This window comes from Loxodonta africana, chromosome X, assembly GCF_030014295.1.
Source record: "Loxodonta africana isolate mLoxAfr1 chromosome X, mLoxAfr1.hap2, whole genome shotgun sequence".
NCBI classification, from domain to species: Eukaryota; Metazoa; Chordata; class Mammalia; order Proboscidea; family Elephantidae; genus Loxodonta; species Loxodonta africana.
Genome location: NC_087369.1, coordinates 120,992,425 through 121,010,670, shown reverse-complemented (window position 1 = coordinate 121,010,670; position 18,246 = coordinate 120,992,425). Strand labels below are relative to the sequence as shown.

General features: G+C 39.9%; 1 protein-coding gene across 2 annotated transcripts in view; it reads right to left on the bottom strand.

The window, feature by feature from the left end:
- Positions 1–5,557: 5,557 nt before the first annotated feature.
- The window catches only part of CSTF2 (cleavage stimulation factor subunit 2), a 30,166-nt gene continuing 17,477 nt past the window's right edge, over positions 5,558–18,246 (bottom strand). For both annotated transcript variants that reach the window (XM_003420020.4, XM_064278620.1), the window contains exons 9-14: positions 17,159–17,300; positions 16,203–16,378; positions 15,649–15,926; positions 11,605–11,745; positions 10,813–10,938; positions 5,558–8,276 (exon numbers count right to left, since the gene is read on the bottom strand). In XM_003420020.4, coding sequence (XP_003420068.1) covers positions 10,816–10,938; positions 11,605–11,745; positions 15,649–15,926; positions 16,203–16,378; positions 17,159–17,300 — 860 coding nt within the window. In that variant the 3' untranslated portion in view covers positions 5,558–8,276; positions 10,813–10,815. The remainder of the gene's footprint in view (positions 8,277–10,812; positions 10,939–11,604; positions 11,746–15,648; positions 15,927–16,202; positions 16,379–17,158; positions 17,301–18,246) is intronic.

The window sequence follows — 18,246 nt, the reverse complement described above, 5'->3', positions numbered from 1 at the left end:
AGGGCCACTGTGAGTTGGAATTGACTTGATGGCAATGAGTTTTGGTTTTAACAGGTTACAATTCAGGATCAGGATCAAGTTGGAAGTAATAGGAACAACTCAGGATACAGTTCTTTGATCAGGACAGCTTCTTCTTGGCTGCTGCCACTGGTCCCTTGCTCTTAGCCTGGATCCTATGCTCTTGGCCTGGCCTCTGCCCTGCTCAGGCAAGTGTTACAGCTTTTTAGCTCCACCAGCAAGTGCCCAGAGGCACCCCACTCTGCCAAGAAGCCTCTTGCATGAAGGTGCTCGGTTCTCTTGCTCTATGGACCGGTAAGCCCACTGTAGCCGTGGGTGAGGAAGCCCACCACCATCTCACGCTGGTCTCCTGGTTCTGCTGCTGCTGTTTCTCTGCTGCACTTGCTCCCACCTCTCGCCATCTTGTGCCTTCTCCAGTGTTACAGATCTGTCTCCTGGGTTTAGGAGGCTGTCAGTACAGAGACCCTGGGTCCAAAGATGCACTCTGCTCCTGGCTCTTCTTCTTGATGGTAGTGAGGTCCCCCTCCAGTCTTTTGGATTGGCTCCCTTTAAGCCCAGCAGGATGGCAAAACTGACCCACACCCTATAAGGGTTTCATGTATTTCATTTGCATAGCCCCACTCCACAAGGATTCCATGCACCTTATTAGCATTATTAGCAAGCTGTTCAATCCCCTTCGTGGGCCACAAGCACTTTATTTGCATAGCCTGCCCAACCATTTTATGGGAGTCAAAAGACCATGGTTAGAAGGGCCATATAATAGTAATTCACTACACTGCAGATGGATTATCAGATATGACAACAAAAACATGAGCCACAAAAGACAAAACAGATAAATGGGACTTTACAAAAGTTAAGTAATTTTGTTCATCAAAGGACTTTATTAACAAAATGAAAAGACAAGCTACAAATAGGGAGAAAATTTTCGGGAATTACATAGCTAATAAAGGTCTAATATCTGAAATATATTTTAAAAAAAAAGTCTACAACTTAACAACAAAAAGACAAACAACCCAATCAAAAAGTGAGCAAAGGACTTAGACATTTTGCCAAAGGAAAAAAAAATTTTTTTTTACCAAAGAGAATATTCAAATGGCCAACAAACACATGAAAATATGCTAAATATCATTAGCCATTAGAGAAATCCAAATAAAAACTATAATGTGATACCGCCCGACCCCTACTAGAATGGCAATGATAAAAACAAACAAAAAACAGGAAATGATAGGTGTTGGCGAGGCTGTGGAGAGAAACTGGAAGCCTCATTCATTGCTGGTGGGAATGTGAAATGGTATAACCATTGTGGAAAACAGTTTGGTGGTTCCTCAAAAAGTTGAACATAGAACTACCACATGATCCAGCAATTTCAATCCTAGGTATACACCCAGATGAATTGAAGGTTGGAACAAAAACAGAAACCTGTGCACCAACCAATGTTCATTGTAACACTTTTCATAATAACCAAAATGTGGAAACAACCAAAACGTCCATCGACAAATGGACAAGCCAAATGTGGTATATACACACAATGAAATACTACTCACCCATAAAGATAAATGAAACCTTAATGCATGCCACTACATGCATGAACCTTGAAAACATCTTGCTGCATGAAATAAGTCAGTCACAAAAGGACAAATACTGTATGATGTCATGTATTGGAAATAAGCAAGTGCATAGAAATTAAAGATTATTAATGGTTACTAGAGGTGGGAAGGAGGGGGAAAGGGAAGCTTTTGTTTGAAGAGCATTGAGCTTATGTCAATGGTGGTGGAACAATTTGGAAAAGGATAGAGAGAATGGTTGCACAACTTGAAGAATGTACTCTATGTTACTGAATTATACATATAGAAGTTGTTGAATAGGCTTATGCTTTGTTATGTATATTTTTACCACACACACACACACACACACACACACAGAATGTGACTGAAGGAAGAGACAACTATCAGGATCTGCTTTTTCTAACTTCTTATTTCTCTGACTCCAGGCTGGTCATGAAGCATTAAACTTTGACAAGGTCACTCCCATCCTGACAGGTCTGAAACAGAAAACCTCCTTTGGGAGACCTGTGTTGGACAATGAGTTTTCTTCAGTAGCTACTGCTCACTCAAGGTAAGCATGTCCTCTTTTAGTTAGTTGAGTTTGCAGATTGTGAAAATGTATTAGAGCCTGTTGAACAGTTTTGGGAAAAGATCTCTGTGGCAGATATTATTTGCACCATTCTTGGATTCCTGCTTAAAATCAAGGAGATTTCATCCAGAATTTTAGCACAATAAGGGAGAAGATCTTGTAATTGACGAGAAGATATTTGCTGCCCCAGCAAGCCCCTATTCAAACAGAGGCAAAGAGACTCAGTTCCGATCTATACTACAGAGAGAGAGAGAGAGAGAACGAGAACTGTAGCAATTCAAACATATCTTTTGGCCTTAATTGCCTCTACTGAAAGTAAAAATGGTTTGGATTATATTATCTGGTTAACTGATGACTGGCCCTCAAGTCTTTCTGGGTGAGTTTTGAAACATGTTAGAGAATAGGAAAACTTGGTGCTATGAAACCAGGCATTCCAATGGGAAGGGAATTAAGCTGATTGTGTTAGATAAACTCCCAGGAGAAGTTGGCAGGGGAAGATCAATTCGGTTCCAGAAACATTATTTGTTACCTTCTATAAGCCCAGAACTCACTATTTTAGAAGCTATGGAGGTTGAAAGAAAAGTAGGATATGGTTCCTGTTCTCAAGGTGCACACATTTTAAAGAAAGATATACACGATCAGCTCAAAGCAGAATATGATACACTCTGTGAAACAGGTACATGGACATCTGAGGGAAGATAAGTCTATAGTCACGTGGGGTGATCCAGAAAGGCTTCATGAAGGCAGTGGAGAGAACACTTAGTGACTCCCATTCAGATGATCCTGGGTTCGAATGCCAGTTCTGACACTTTCCAGTTCTGGGACCTTGAGCTAGAAAATCCTCTGAGCTTCAGATTCCTCATCTTTAAAATGGGGATTATATTAGTAAATGCCTGCTCTACTCACTTGCAGGGTTGTTGTGAAGATAAAGCAAGATGATATATTAAACATGCTCTGTAAACTGTAAAGCAGTATATAAGCGAAAGAGATTATGTTAATTATCATATTACTTGCATTGAACATAGTTGAAGTTGTGAGAGTGGATGAAATTGCCAGGAGAGAGGGAGTGGCAGAAGACAGGAATGCCTACATTATGTGTGAAGGGAGAAAGATAAACAAGGCAAGATGGAGAAGAACTTGAAGGAGTAGTCATAGAAGCCAAGGGAAACGTGGTCAACAGTGTTGGAGGAGTGGCAGGGTCCAGGAAATGCTTAGTTTAAGGATGATTTAAGTGTATTTAAAGACAGAGTAGGATCCAGTAGATAGGAATAAAATAAAGATAAAAAAGAGAGGAGACGACTAGGATGGCCACAATACTGTTATCAACAATAACAAGGGCTGGGGAGGATGTGGGGAAATTGAAGATGTACCACATTGCTTGTGGGAATGTGGAATAGTGTAGGTACTTTGGAAAAGTCTTTAGCAGTTCCTCAAAATGTTAAACATAGTTACCATAAGACCTAACAATTCCACTCCTAGTTATATACCCAAAATAATAGAAAACAGGGACTCAAACAGATACTTGTACACCAGTGTTAATAGCAGCATTATTCGTAATAGTCTGAAGGTGGGAACAACCCAAATGCCTATCGGCTAATGAATGAATAAACAAAATGTGGTATACATACGGCATGGAGTATCATGCAGTCATAAAGAGAAATGAAGTTCTGATATATGCTATAACAGGGGTGGACCTTGACGACATTGTGATGAGTGAAAGAAGCCAGTCACAGAAGTCCAAATACTGTATGATTCCATTTAAACGAAATGTTCAGAGTAGACAAAGAGTAGAGTAGTGATTGCCTATGGTTGGGGGAGGCGGTTGGGAACAAATGGGGGGTGAACGCTAATAGGAACAGGATTTCTTTTTGAGATAATGAAAATTTCTGGAATTAGTGATGATGGTTGCCCAGCTTTGTGGCTATACTAAAGAGTACTAATTGTACACTTTAAGTAGTCCCTGTGTGGTGCAAATAGTTAACACGCTTGGCTGCTAAACAAAAGTTTGGTGGTTGGAATCCACCAAGAGGTGCCTCAGAAGAAAGGTCTGGTAATCTATTTCCAAAAAATCAGCCATTGAAAACCCTATGGAGCACCAAGCTCTACTCTGACACACATGGAGTCACATGAGTTGGAATCAACTTGATGGCAACTGGTATACTTTAAGGTGAATGCTATGGTGTGTGACTTATATTTCAGTTAAAAAAAAAAGTGGAAAAAGAAAGATAAGAAAAATGAGGGTCAGACCCAAAGCATAGTTGGAAAGATTAGCCTGGGCAAGAAATAACACCACCTTTTCTGTGTGAGAAATTTTGAGGTAGAGATACGCTCACATCACAGAGCATGGCTTTAAGGGTAGCTAACACGTATGTACTTCCTAGGAGCCAGGCATTTTTCTAATTGCTTTACATGTTATTTATTTAATCCCCAAAATAACCTTAAGAGGTTGGTACTATTTTTATCCCCATTTCATGGATGGGAAAACTGAAACACAGAGAGGTTAAGAAACTTGCTTAAAATCATGTAGTTGGGATAAATGCCAGAGCTGGGATTGGAATCCAGACAGACTGGACCCAGAGTCTAGCACTTAACCACTACACCATACTACATTTCTCAAGTCTCCATATTCTCAACAAGGCAGGTAAGGCTGAGTGCTGAGGGTGACAAATGTGATAAGGGTTGTGAGCAGAAAAGGTTAGAAAAATACTATGAAGAACATGGGAGGGAGTCAACACCTAAATTTTTATTCAAGGTTGTTGGCAGTAGAGGCCTAGCGGAGGTTGGGCTGATTTGTATCACACCCAATCAGCCCAGTTTCTCCATTTTCACTAACATTCAGCAGCATTTGCTGAATTCTAGCCCTTACTGTTCTACTCCTGCATGTCTGTGGCAGTTTTCCTGTGGTCCTTGGACTTTGGCAAAGAGTCTGCACAAATGCCATCAATACTCTAGTCCAGATTCTAGGAAAGGACAGTTCTATTTCAACCACTAAAATTTCTGAATTACGGAATAGGGATGGTAATCTGCATTTTGTCTCTCCTTTGTAACCTCAACAAGTTATTTGGTCAGGTTTGGGCAGCCACTTAAAGATAATAATGTGTCTCTGAGACTTAAGTCCCTGGCATTCCCTCTTGATTGCATTCAACTTTTGTCATACACGAGCTCCACCAACCTAAGAAGTTCAGAAGGCACAATAATTGCAAAGCCCATGGATCCTTTCTTTGGAAAATAACCATAAATCCTTCCTGAGAATCACGACTGCAACAAAGTCTGATAGGAGAGCTTTGGTGGTTGCCATTTACACAATTTAACCCCAGATGATTTTGCTGATTCCAAGTGTTCCTATCTCCTGGACTTGGGTTCATAATCTCCCTTCCCACCCTCACAGAAGATTTCTAAGTAGGGTGATTTTAAATAAAAATTTATTGAATAATTAATGACAAAACATAATAAACATAAATAACAAAACAATGAACATAAAATTACCGAGAACCCCATCCCCATATAACACCAACGATGTACATTCTTACTGTCATTTTAAACATGGTTTTACCCAGTGTGAACAGCAATTTAGGCTTTAATATTTTTGCTCATCAAAAAGTGAAGGATTTTCTTAACCGCTCAATGAGTCTTTTGTTACTTTTTCTGGGCTCTCCATTTGGGGAAGAAAATCTTGAAAGTACATTTCATGTGTTTATGTCCTTATTAGTTTGTATTGTTCTGCTGGAAATAACTGCAAAAAACTTGAACCCCATCTTAGGATGGCTTATTTAGTCAACAGGGGCTGTTACAGCTATTTTTATTAAGGGCATTTATTGTTTAGTTTTTTTAAAAGGTAAAGCGTTTAGAATTTTAATACACTTTTTTTTTTGGTAGGGCTTCTAGTTACCTATTCACAAAGGACTTATTCACCCAGTGACATAAGCAGAACGACTTTTCTTTCTCTCATTAAAATGCTTTTTATTTCGACCATCTATCTGCCCTTGGCCTGCAGTGACTGCACCTGCCCTGGGATGTTAATAGTCACAGTGAATCACTAAGAGGAAAGAAGACTGGGCCCCTAAAAGTTGGAAATGCCACACATCATTGTGCCCAGACAATCCAACTCATAGATTTCTAAGAATGTTTCTACTGAATTAGGATTATGGCACTATCTCTCTACCCTTAAGTGACCAAGAATGAAGAAGTGATTGTTTTTAATTATTCAGAAACCTATATGGCTTGAAGGATTATTATTTTTTCCAGTCACTAGTCCAAACACAATAAAGGTAGGTCATCAACTCATGGTAGCTGAGTGTATTTACTTTATTAACTGGACATCAGGAGAAAATACTGATGAGTGTTTCCCTTGGGAAGGATTGGGCTATCATTGCTGCTGCCAATTTGTTCACCCAGATTTTAGCTATCTATATGAAGTCTAATAAGGCTTTAGGAAAATGCACAATGAAACCTTGAAGCTATGGTTCCTATCAGACAACTGCTAATCTAATTGTCCCTGGATCTTCAATGACCTTGATTTGGAATCTTAATGTTCCCTTGAAACTTATGAATTCCTATTGAGGAAAGTTTCACTCTTGAAGTCCAGATACACTACACTTCCAGATACGAGTGCTGCCAAGATCAGCATATCAAGGTCTGAATATTGATGGAATTAGGCTGAAAAGGCAATGGTAATAAAAAATCCTACTCATAATCAACATCCTGACTTGGGGATCATCAGGATACTCAGAAAGCTCCTCTGCTGTTTTAAGCAAGTTTGGCTTTTTAGGTTGTAATATGAAATACCACATCCAGAAAATTTTTGTTGTCAGTGTCTATATCAGAGTAGAAAACTCCTCAATTTCAGTGTCTCTCATGAAGTTGATTATCTTTCTATTCTTTTGCTTTGCATGTAAGCAATATGCTATTACATTCTCTAAGCCTACGTCAGGCTTACCTGACCACAATCCTAACCCAGGGGTAGGATTCTGCGAATACAGGCTCAAGAGTAGTTCCAGGAGAACTTGACTAATTATTAAGGCAACTCTCAGCCTCTTGAAGGTGGCCTGATGGAGAGAAAGCATGTTTCCCCTTAATGCCACTATGACAGAGAAAACACTAGGCTGGAAGACCCATAGGTTAGAGCCAGTGGCACTGCTTATGCTCATGCCTGTCTACAAGGAAGTAGGCAGGGGCAGACCTAAAGGGTAATCTGACAGCTTGTGCTCTACATTTGGTCCTCTTAAAATAAATGAGAAAAATATAGACATTTTAGGGTTTGCTATGTTTTACCAGAATACATACAGTTATAGGGTAAATTGTAGGCTAGTGACTACCTAGAAGATAGGATGAAATGTACTTTGTTAATTTATTTCTGTTCAGTTTTTATTTCACCTTAAACATGGGAAAAATTAGTGGCTTTTCTTGAGTTTTAGAACAGACGAGTAAATGTCAACAGTCTCTTATAACCAGTGCTAACATGTCTTTGCCTTAAGTCTGAACTATATGTGTGAACAGATCTACTATTGACATCAAAATGCATTTTGATATTTGGATTTTTCTAAACACACTGCTCTGCTAGGCTCTTTGTTTGGTTGGCCTTTGACCATTTCACATCTCTAAGAACTTGCTATTTTATCCCAGTAGACTCATAAGGAAATTCTAGAAAGTTCTCAAAGGACAAAGCCTTATCATTCCCACTGAAAGCAAACTAAACAAAAACTAAGTTCCAGAAAACACTGCTTCTGAGAAATTCTCAAATACTTTCATCATAAGAACAAACGGCTAACTTAAAAGCAGAAGCAGAGCTATGGCAATGTAACATTAAAGCACAATACTGTGGTTAAGGGTAGGAAACAATTCTAAGGTTTCTCCCTTGTTCTTCACAGCTTTTTAAAAGCAAAAAGGTCATATATATCAATTTGCAGTATACTAAAATTGTGTTCAAAGTTTATTTCAAGTCACAGAAAATATACAAACTAAGACAACAGAAATGAAGTGATTTTGTTCTGAGATAAGGTGATGGGAGTCCTCCACCTGGCACCAATCTGAGTCGTTCAAGGGTTAGGATATAGAAGTCATCTTTTCAGCATTTCAACAGAGTTATGGAACTATTTTCCAGATTTGTTGCCAGGTATTTTGAAAACCTGTAAGATAAAGTCAAGAGAAAACCATTAGAAGTAGAGACAAAGTTCTCTTCCCTCTACATCAGGAAAAAAATAAAATAAAAAGGCTGTGGAGGGAGGATATATATAAGATCACTACAAATCACCAGGGGCAGATTTCTAAGGTGTCTGCCTCCTGCCTTCCAAAAGCAATCATCCCTTACAGTAGGGTTTCTCAACTCAGCACCACTGACATTCTGGGCTAGACATATCTTTGTCGTGTGGAATGCCCTTGCATTACAGGATGTGTAGCAGTGTATCTCTACCCACTGAATGTCAGTAATGCGCCCCACCCTCTATTTGTGACAACCAAAAACGTCCTCAGACACTGCCAAATGTCCCTTAGGGGGCAAAACTGCCTCTGGTTGAGAACCACTGATCTACGTATTTTTACGCAAATAATGTGCGCCTTCTAAATTTATTTGCCAGCTGCTCCCTCCCCTGTCGAGGTAGTTTCACAAGTGTTGCTATGCCAATTTTCTTTACATGTTGCCGTAAAAAAATCAGCATAAGCACTGACAAAAATATCTTGCGGTGGGGGGAGAGCAGGTGGCAAACAAACGCAGAAGGCATGGGTTATTTGCGTCTAAATGCGGTAATAGTAATGATATCTAAGCCTATCAGTGATGGCAGGATGGACCACAACAGGCTAGAGGGAGAGCCAACGTTTTGGCCACAATATGCAAAGTACCAGCAAATATACATCAAAACCCTGCCCATATAAAGTTGCAAAAATCTACACACAAACACACACACATACACAAATGTAGATTTTTAAAAAATGGTGGAAACTGAATAAGGTCTGTAGTCTAGTTAACAGTAATGCAAAAATATCAATTTCCTGATTTTGATATTGTATACAGCAATTCAAGATGTCAGCATTGCGTAAACAGTACAGGAGACTATGCTATTTTTGTATCTTCCTGTTAATCTATAATTATTTCAAAATAAAAAGTAAAAAACAAAAAACCTTGTCCTGTGGTTAACGTGCAAGACTCCAAAATGAGGTATTTTATAGGCAAGAATACATAATGAAAGAACCTTCAGAAATATTCTACCTCCACTATCCAAAAACAGTAATTTTCTCACATCATAGGGATGCCTTCTCTGGCATAAATAAATTGGAAAAAATAAATGAGGGGAACAGCTTATCTATTCCTCTAAATATAATACCTAGTTTATGCTTTTAGTGAAGAAAACTTAACACCTGGGGTGTCTGGAATAAAACGTTAGAGTAGTGGTCACACCAAAAGCCTAGATAGCCACCCATCTACGCCAGCTTCCCGTTATAGTTCGGTCATTTTCGGTGTGAATTTAGATATGATGCATTTACAAAAGACATTTACAAATACATTTTTATTGCTGTAAAATACATATAACATAAATTGCCATTTTAACCATTTTAAATGTACATTTCGGTGGCATTAATTATATTCACAATGTCTTATAACCATCACCACCATTTGGTGTGTATCCTTCCAGAATTAGTTGAATTATTTTATTGTAATCTATCCCATCAAAATGCAGAAAATACAAAGATTTTCAGTAAAAAGTGTAAATATTTCAGATAACACGTTTCCATCACTCCAAACAGAAACTCTGTACCCGTTAAGCATTAACTCCTCATTCCCTGCAATAATATTCTGAAATACAATTTATTGAGGCTGCTAATTTGTGTATGTGAGTTCACTATCATATGATAACATACGGGTGGGCATTATAATGTGGGTGGGAAGAAAGTAGAAACTCAAAAGGTGATTATTCCAGTTGATACTGGAACAATGTGAATTTGAAACTGTGTCTAGAAAATGGAATTGTTTGAAATACAAAGATAGGATGTTAGGGGAAAAAATTAAAAAAGAAATACCAATACCTATAATCAAGTTAGGTCACATGATTATTTGTGAGGCAGGTTCTCTGGATAGTTTTTTACCTGACCGATGAACAAGAAAGGTAAGGGCAGCAATCTCTAAAGCGTGCAGAAACTGAGGATAACGGTACACTTGCTACCGTACATTATGTGCTGTAATAGTTTAACGTCAGAATATTCAATATAAAACAAACACTGGAAACCGAAATATTGACACAATTTATCGAAATTCTTTGTATTTTCTACATTTTGATAGGACAGCTTATAATAAAATAATACAACTAATTCTGGAAGGATACAAACCAAAGTATATTTAGAAGTAATGTCTGAGGAATGAGACTGAGAAAGCAGGGGTTTTTATTTTTAACTTTCTACATTTCTGTATTTGAGTAATTTTGTTGAGCTGCTCACATCTTACTTTTGTCATTTGGAAAGAAAAGTTAAAATGAAATTACACTGATTTCAACAACTGAGAAAATGGTCTATGGTTTTACCCTATCCCTGTAGGGGCTGACCTACCCAAGGGGAAGAGTCTAGGTAAGAGGCCTGAGGGCCTTAGCAAGAACAGTCTTGTTGGTTAAGGCTGAAAGTATATACCCGTAAGGCACAAGGAGTGTGGCCCACTCCGGTGGGGTTCCGTTTGCTCACCTTTCAAGGCGCTCCAGTAGACTTCTGTATCTGTTCTTTTAAGATCAGGATACTCTGCCTTTGTTCAGGAGGCAGCATGGCGATCTGGTCTGCGGTCAGTTGAAGAACCTGCATAATCAAAGCAGCCTGTGCGGAAGAAAACAGGCAATGAGTTTTAATAATGATAGCTTCAAAAACATCAGCTTCTGCCCAAAAGGCCACCGTGGTGGGATATGGAGCTGAATGGGGAATGGAAGTATTTCAGACACAAGAAACAGCAGCCGAAAAGAAGCTGGTGAGAAAAGATGCAATGAGAAGAACACATACAAATGAAAATACCTAAGATTAGACGATGTCAAACAGACATGAATCTTCGTGAATCCAAAGGTCCTGCAGACTAATATGGTAAGCCCCCAGAGAGCAACTTTAATCCCGTTTTGAAAGTTTCCTTTTAGTAAGTTTTTCCATCAGACATGACCTCCCCACGAAGTTGAATACAAAAACAGAAAGATACACTAGTAGGGAATCTATTATTATTTCTTTTTTTAGAGAGGAAGAGATTTGGTTTGTCAGGTCGATCTGGCCTACGCACAAAATAAAGTCTATTGGCGGATGAGTGTGAAATGTAAGATAAGCTGCCATTTATGTCCACTGAAGAACTGTAGGAGCAGGCCCACAAACTTTCAGGTAACAAGATGATAAAAGAGTTCTACATGGAAGTAAACATCACCTCCAAAGAGACTCTGAGGACCCAGGACCTCTACATGGCAACTGTGAAAAGAGGAATCACAAAGACTAAACAGTGTTGCTTACCTTCTCATGATCCTGTGGAGTGACTTGGTTCTGCCCAGGACTAAAGCCACCAGGCTGGCCTCCACTCTGCATGCCTGCCCCTTGCATGCCTGCCCCTTGCATGCCTGCCCCTTGCATGCCCGCTCCCTGCATGACTGGGACCTAGGTGCATAAAGAGAGATGAGGAGAGATTTTCTGAACTTCTCATGTATGAGTAACCAGAATCCAGTATTAGCAACGTGCAAAATAAGATCTGCATATGGATATGAAAAAAAAAATTAATGACCCTGAAGATCATCTTCTTACTATTAACAATGGCAGAAGGCAGAGGTTAGCCGGAGATTAATGAGCAAGTTAGACACACCTCTTACAACGGCTTCAGCATTATTAACAAATATGATACAACTGGGTATCGTCAAATCAAGCAAAATTCAGCCACCCTGGAAACCAGCACTCAGTGGAAACACAAATGAAAGCCACTAGATTCTAAGAGATAACGTCTGCTGGTCCGCAGGGGAAACTACATTCACAGGGATAACATCTACCCCTAGTTCAATCAGACAGAGGTAATCTGTCCAAAAGGCCCTATCCCACAAGTAAGGCAGAGACCATCATAATGCCAGAGGCAAAAAGGAGATGGGAAGGCCTCTGGGGAAAAGAGTGCTGTTAGCCCAACATTTGCTTTTTCTAGCTTTTCATAGAGAATATGCTACAGATGTGTTCACTAAATACAGACCAAGAAAAATGACTGACCTGAATTAAAAGAAGAAAGTACAGTTACATTATACTTCTCCAAATTTAAGATTTTCAGTGAGTCCAGCCCTTTGGAAGACTACCAGAATGCAAGTAAAAGGCTTCCAAGCACCTAGAATAACTGCTAAAAGGGCCCTACACTAGAGCTATGTTCACACTCAGGCATTCACCCAGAGCTTACGTACTCTTATTAAATACACACTGTTAACAGACTTGGTACCTGCTTCCCCAGCAGATTAGAAACAGCAAAGCATAAAACAAATGCAGGATAAACAAGTGTTAGGAGCAGGTATCATGACAGCAATTTGGAGAGCTGGGTGACAGCCTGACAGTGAAGGAGACCGGAAACCAAAAAAGGAGATAGTGATGCTTAGTATGCTTACTGAGGTATATTATAGCATATACAGTAATGGATACATTTAATGACCTTTAGTAGTCAACAAAGATTAAAATTATTTTCTGTATCCTGTTTAAGATTGGAAGGAAGCATACAAGACACTTTATAAGTTATTTTTCATTAAACTAGTTTAAAAACTTGGTAGAATATTTCTATTATCTGGAACTTTCACTTACCTGCATTAATTAATTTCCCAAGGAAATTGGAGAACTGAAGCACTAGTGTAGCTTTATACAGATTGCTAGGATATCACTCTTTCTGTGCTTTACCACTGCTGAATCCAGAGACTGGTATGAGCTTTAACGGTTAGTCACAGATCTGAAACACCTATGAGCGTAACCTTTTTGCAGCTTTAGTCAGTGCTAATTTGAGGTGCTGTAATGTGATGTGATCTAGCCATTCAATAACAGCCACTTCAAGTTTCCAGAGGCGCCTGTTCTGGCAGAACAGTAACACTAAGGATGACCACGCACCCTGGTTTGCCTAAGACAGTCCCAGTGTATGCCCTTGCCCCGGATTAATCATTAACAGTACCCTCTTTCACTTTCAAATGTATCCTTGTTTAGATAGTACATTATGTAACCATCCAAATAATAAGCCTTTTACTCACAAGATTCCAATGGGGTAGACTGGAGTTAATTTTAAAATCTGATTTAAAATTATGAATTAAGGATATATAGTCACATAAAAAACCAAGGCACAGAACAGTGAAGGGGGGAATAAGAATATATACTCACATCTGCTGGAAACCAAAAACAACCAAACCAAACCCAGCGCCGTCGAGTCGATTCCGACTCATAGCGACCCTATAGGACAGAGTAGAACTGCCCCATAGAGTTTCCAAGGAGCGCCTGGCAGATTCAAACTGCCGACCCTTTGGTTAGCAGCCGTAGCACTTAACCACTACATCACCAGGGCTTCCATCTGCTGGAAAGATACATAAAAATCTAATAAAAGTGATTATCTCTAGGAGTTGGCAGAGGGCACAGGGAAAACAGGTACAGGGAGGAAGCAAGATTCTTAATGTCTATCTTTTATATGTGACTATGTATTTTTTTTTATGTATTTATATAGCTGAATATATTAACAATTCAAAAAACTTTTTTAAAGGTTTGAAGAGAGAATCTGTAATTTTCCTCACCTCAGATCAAACTGGCTTTATAGAATCTACTAATGAAAACTATATATACCTAATATTACAGAGTAATTAGTTCAAGCACTAGCAGAGATAAAAGAACAAATCATTATCCAGAAATTCTCTTCCAAGCATTATTTTCAATGTTTTTTCTCCCCAGTGTTATCAACAGAATTACATAAGCAATGATACATCTACCCATTATGTAACTGTTGTCTGTCTCCCCAACTGGAATGTAAGCTCCATGAGGGAAGGGACTTTATTTTGTTCATATTGCTATATGCCCAGTACCTAGATCCATGTTTTGGTACACAGTGGTTGCTCAGTAAATATTTCTTTAAGACTGAATGAAGACATAAAGAACCATTTCTATTATAAGGTTATTGATCATAAAAGAAAAAAAATGCTAACAAATTGATTCCAACTCATGGTGACCCTACAGGATAGACTAAAACTGCCCCATAGGGTTTCCAAGGAATGGCTGGTGGATTTGACCTGCTGACCCTTAGGTTAGCAGCTGAGTTCTTTAACCACTGTGCCACCAGAGGCTGCATACTGATCATAGAGGGCACAATAAAAATCAAGGCCTACAAACAAAGTTTTTTAAAAGCATAACTTGAAAAACAATAGAGAAACATATTCCTCACATTACTGGAAAAAACATATTCATATTTCATATTAAAAAGGGGGAGGAAGACACACATTCACATACACACAGGTGCAAATAACAGGACAGAGCAGTACGATGGAAAAAATAATGGGTTCTATTCCTTTGCTTAGCCACTGTTCAGTTGCGTGAACTTGGCCAAGTCATCTGAGTTCTTATGCCTCAGTTTCCAAACCCATAAAATGAGCAAATTGGACATGTTCCATTCCAGCTCTGATATGCAAAATCAATCTCTCTCTCTCACACACACACACACACATAGGAAGAAGACACAAAAATATAGGGGAGAGGGAAAGAGAGAAGTACACAGAGGAAGGCACATATAAGAAAAAGGACAGTGGAGGGGCTAGAGGGAATGAAAGAGCTAGCATATAAAAACTCAGGAAAGATACACACATACCACCTCCCCATAACCAACTGGGGGAAGAAGGAGGAGATGATAACACGCAATCACAGGACAGACCACCACATTCACATGGTGGGAGAGGGCCAAATAAAGAAGAGAAAGAAGAGACAAGAACTCAATTCCATTGTTTTAAGGTGACCATTAGTAAATTGCATTTCATACTCCACTGCTCACTTACGCTATATGATGAGGGTAAATTAATATAGGTTTCTACAAACCTAAAATTATCTAAATGACACTTACAGCTCTTCACATGCTCTAATCCATGGGTCTTAATTAGGGTTGTACATTAGCATCATTTGGGGAGGTTCTTCAAACCATCTATGCCCAGAAACTACTGATAGAGATTCTCAGAGTGAGGTCTTAGGTGAGGTCCAGGCAAGTACACCTCAGAAAAATCCTGTACATGATGTTGATTTGTGTCCCCAATGAAGAGCACTGTCGAATCCCTAAAATTTCAGGGGCTCTGCTCTGAGTGGAATAGCTACCGAAATTGTGGGACAAAGTTGCTTTTAGACTACAGTCTTGGTGGCCAGAAAATCAGCATGCTAAGTGACAGAGAAATTAAGAAAGGGAAATTCTAGCCTTCTCTCTGTAACAAACTGAGAAATAGCCCAAATCAGAAAGCAGTAATAATCAGGCTAAATAATCAGTTCCTGAATAGATCAAGATTTCATATAGAAGCTAAAAGTGAGTACTATACATACCTGCCTAGATCCCTGGGGACCAACGGCCCCCATGCTAATTGGTCCAGGACCCTGGATTCCACCGGGCATAGGGCCTCTAGGGCCAGGGACTGGGCCCCTTGTATCCAAGCCTCTGGCTTCCATTCCTCTGACTTCCATCGCACGGGCCTCCATCGCGCGGGCCTCCATCGCACGGGCCTCCATCGCACGGGCCTCCATCGCACGGGCCTCCAATCCTCTTGCCTCCATGGCTCGTGCCTCCATCCCTCGCGCATCCATTCCTCGGGGATCTCTTCCACCTGTAGAGAAAGTTGTAAGAAACTATTGTATAGCTATTCTCCTTTACTGCAAGAACCAACAATCGAAGAAAAATAGAAATCTACGCCTTTATTTATATCGCCTCCCAACTGAGACTGCTCTCTCCTCCCCAGTTTCTCAGATATGCAGCTAAACCTTAAAAATGCTTGCCAACCCCATTTCCTCAGCATTCTTTATCTCAGGTTAGAGTCTAAGACAGCCAGGGTCATTACTAGTACACAACTACCAGTTAGCCTTGTGACAAGGACTCCTCTTACCTCTGCCATCTAAGGGTGGACCCCTCTGATCGATCATGGGTCCTCTCGGCTCTGCCATTAAAGGTCTGGGCTCTGTTAATGGCCCTCCCCTCATCTCATGTGGGGGTGGGCCACGGTTGTCATGGCCAGGGACATGGTGCATGGGTGGACCCTGATGGGGTGGTCCCATGTAACCTCTAGAGATGGAGAAAAATGTTGTATTTAAAAACAGAACAATACAAGAAGAAAGAGTAAACCGGGAGATCAGTAAGTAAAATCAAAGAACTGATGCAAACGTCAATGTACCAATGCTAACAAGATAATAAAACCAAATAGGTTGAAGCTACAGAGACATAAATTCATGTATACGATAATTTCATATTTGGTTGGGGCACTCACAATTAGGGAAGAATTAACAGATATTCATTATATATATATAATGAGGCAATATAGTATCGTGACAAAGAACATGGGTTCTGGATTCAGATTGTATGGGTTCAAATCTAGGCTCTATCACTTGTTAGCTGTGTGATCTTGGGCACATCTACTTAACTTCCCTATGCCTCAGTTTCTTTATCTGTAAGATAGGACTAATAATAATACCTATCTCACAGGTTTGTTGTGTGATTTAATGAGATGATCTAAGTACCTAGAGTCAGAGGCCATTAATGCTGCCAATTATGATTACTGTTATTAGTATTACTACTACCATTGAACAATATAAGTTTTCTCTGTTCAGATATCTGTGCTGGAATTTCTGATTTCTGAGGATACAGTAGTTGGTGTTAGATCAAAATGACATATTGAACTACACAGCTCTACCCTAGAAGAAGCACTTAGTCTTGGACAGTGGCCACGAACATTTATTTATGTTTTGAAGTAGGCAAACAGGTACAACCAGTACTGAAAGTCTTTATTCTCAAACCAAGGGAAAAATTCTAATTTCTCCAATCTTTCCCTTCTATGTTATCGCTCACCTAGGCTCAACCTCTCCAGTTACAGTAAGTAAAGTGCCTCCACGTGGGTCATTTGGAGCATCTCCTAACAGACCTCGAGGAGTTGGAACACTGGCAGGCAAGGGTCCACGCTGCATAGCTGCTCTGGGGTCTTGCATCGGCACTGACAGGGAAACAAACGGGGCGTTACTGCTGTGAATGACACATAAGGAAAAAAGAAATGACTCTGTATACCACTGACAACATAATTCAGACACCTTAAAGTGGGTGAAATCTCACCACGGCAGAATCTTCTTGCAGTTCAAGAACAGAAGCAGGGTGTAGGCAGAATCTGTACCATGTCAGAGGTATGGATGGAATTATATAAAGAGCAAACTGGCATGCAACCTATCAAAGACTAGCACTGCGACCTGAAGAGGCTTATGCTCCTGGTTTTCCTTAAAATCAATCTTAGTTCAAGGGCCAAGGTCACAAAAGAGGTAGGGTCTTGGCATAAAGGAACACTGCCATATCTCTGCAAGAACCCGCCGTCTCCTTACAGACTGCTATTCCATCCAAGCCTCCTGACACCAGTAGGGAGGGAGTACAGCCTCAGACAGATGCCCATATCATCCATGTTCTCTGCCCTGTGTGAAGAGGTCAATCTTAGGCTTGCGGCCCCAACAGGAAAAAATTAAAAAACAAAAACCCACAAAACACTACTCTTTTGGGTTCTGAATGTGAGGATGACTGCCAAACAGCTCTTCGCGTCTCAACGTCCCACCCTGAACACCACAAGCAACAGGAAACCCGCAGATACGATGGGTACCTTGAACTCGCTCAATTGATGCAGGCCCGGCGGGTCCCACAGGCGAGTGCTGTAGGGCTCCTAGGTGAGCAGTAAGTTTAAAAGGAGAAAAAGCAGGCACTTAAAATAGCTTGCATGCACACGCAGAAACATACACATATAGAGACTGGAGATTTACACATGTAAGTTAAAAAGTCAAGAGTTCATTAGCTTGCTTAAGGTTATGAAATCTTCCTATATTAGTTCCTTTGCATTGCTGAAACACAGTTCCACTTTGACAAGATAGCTTCCCAAGGTAAAACTCATGGGCCAGAGATTTATT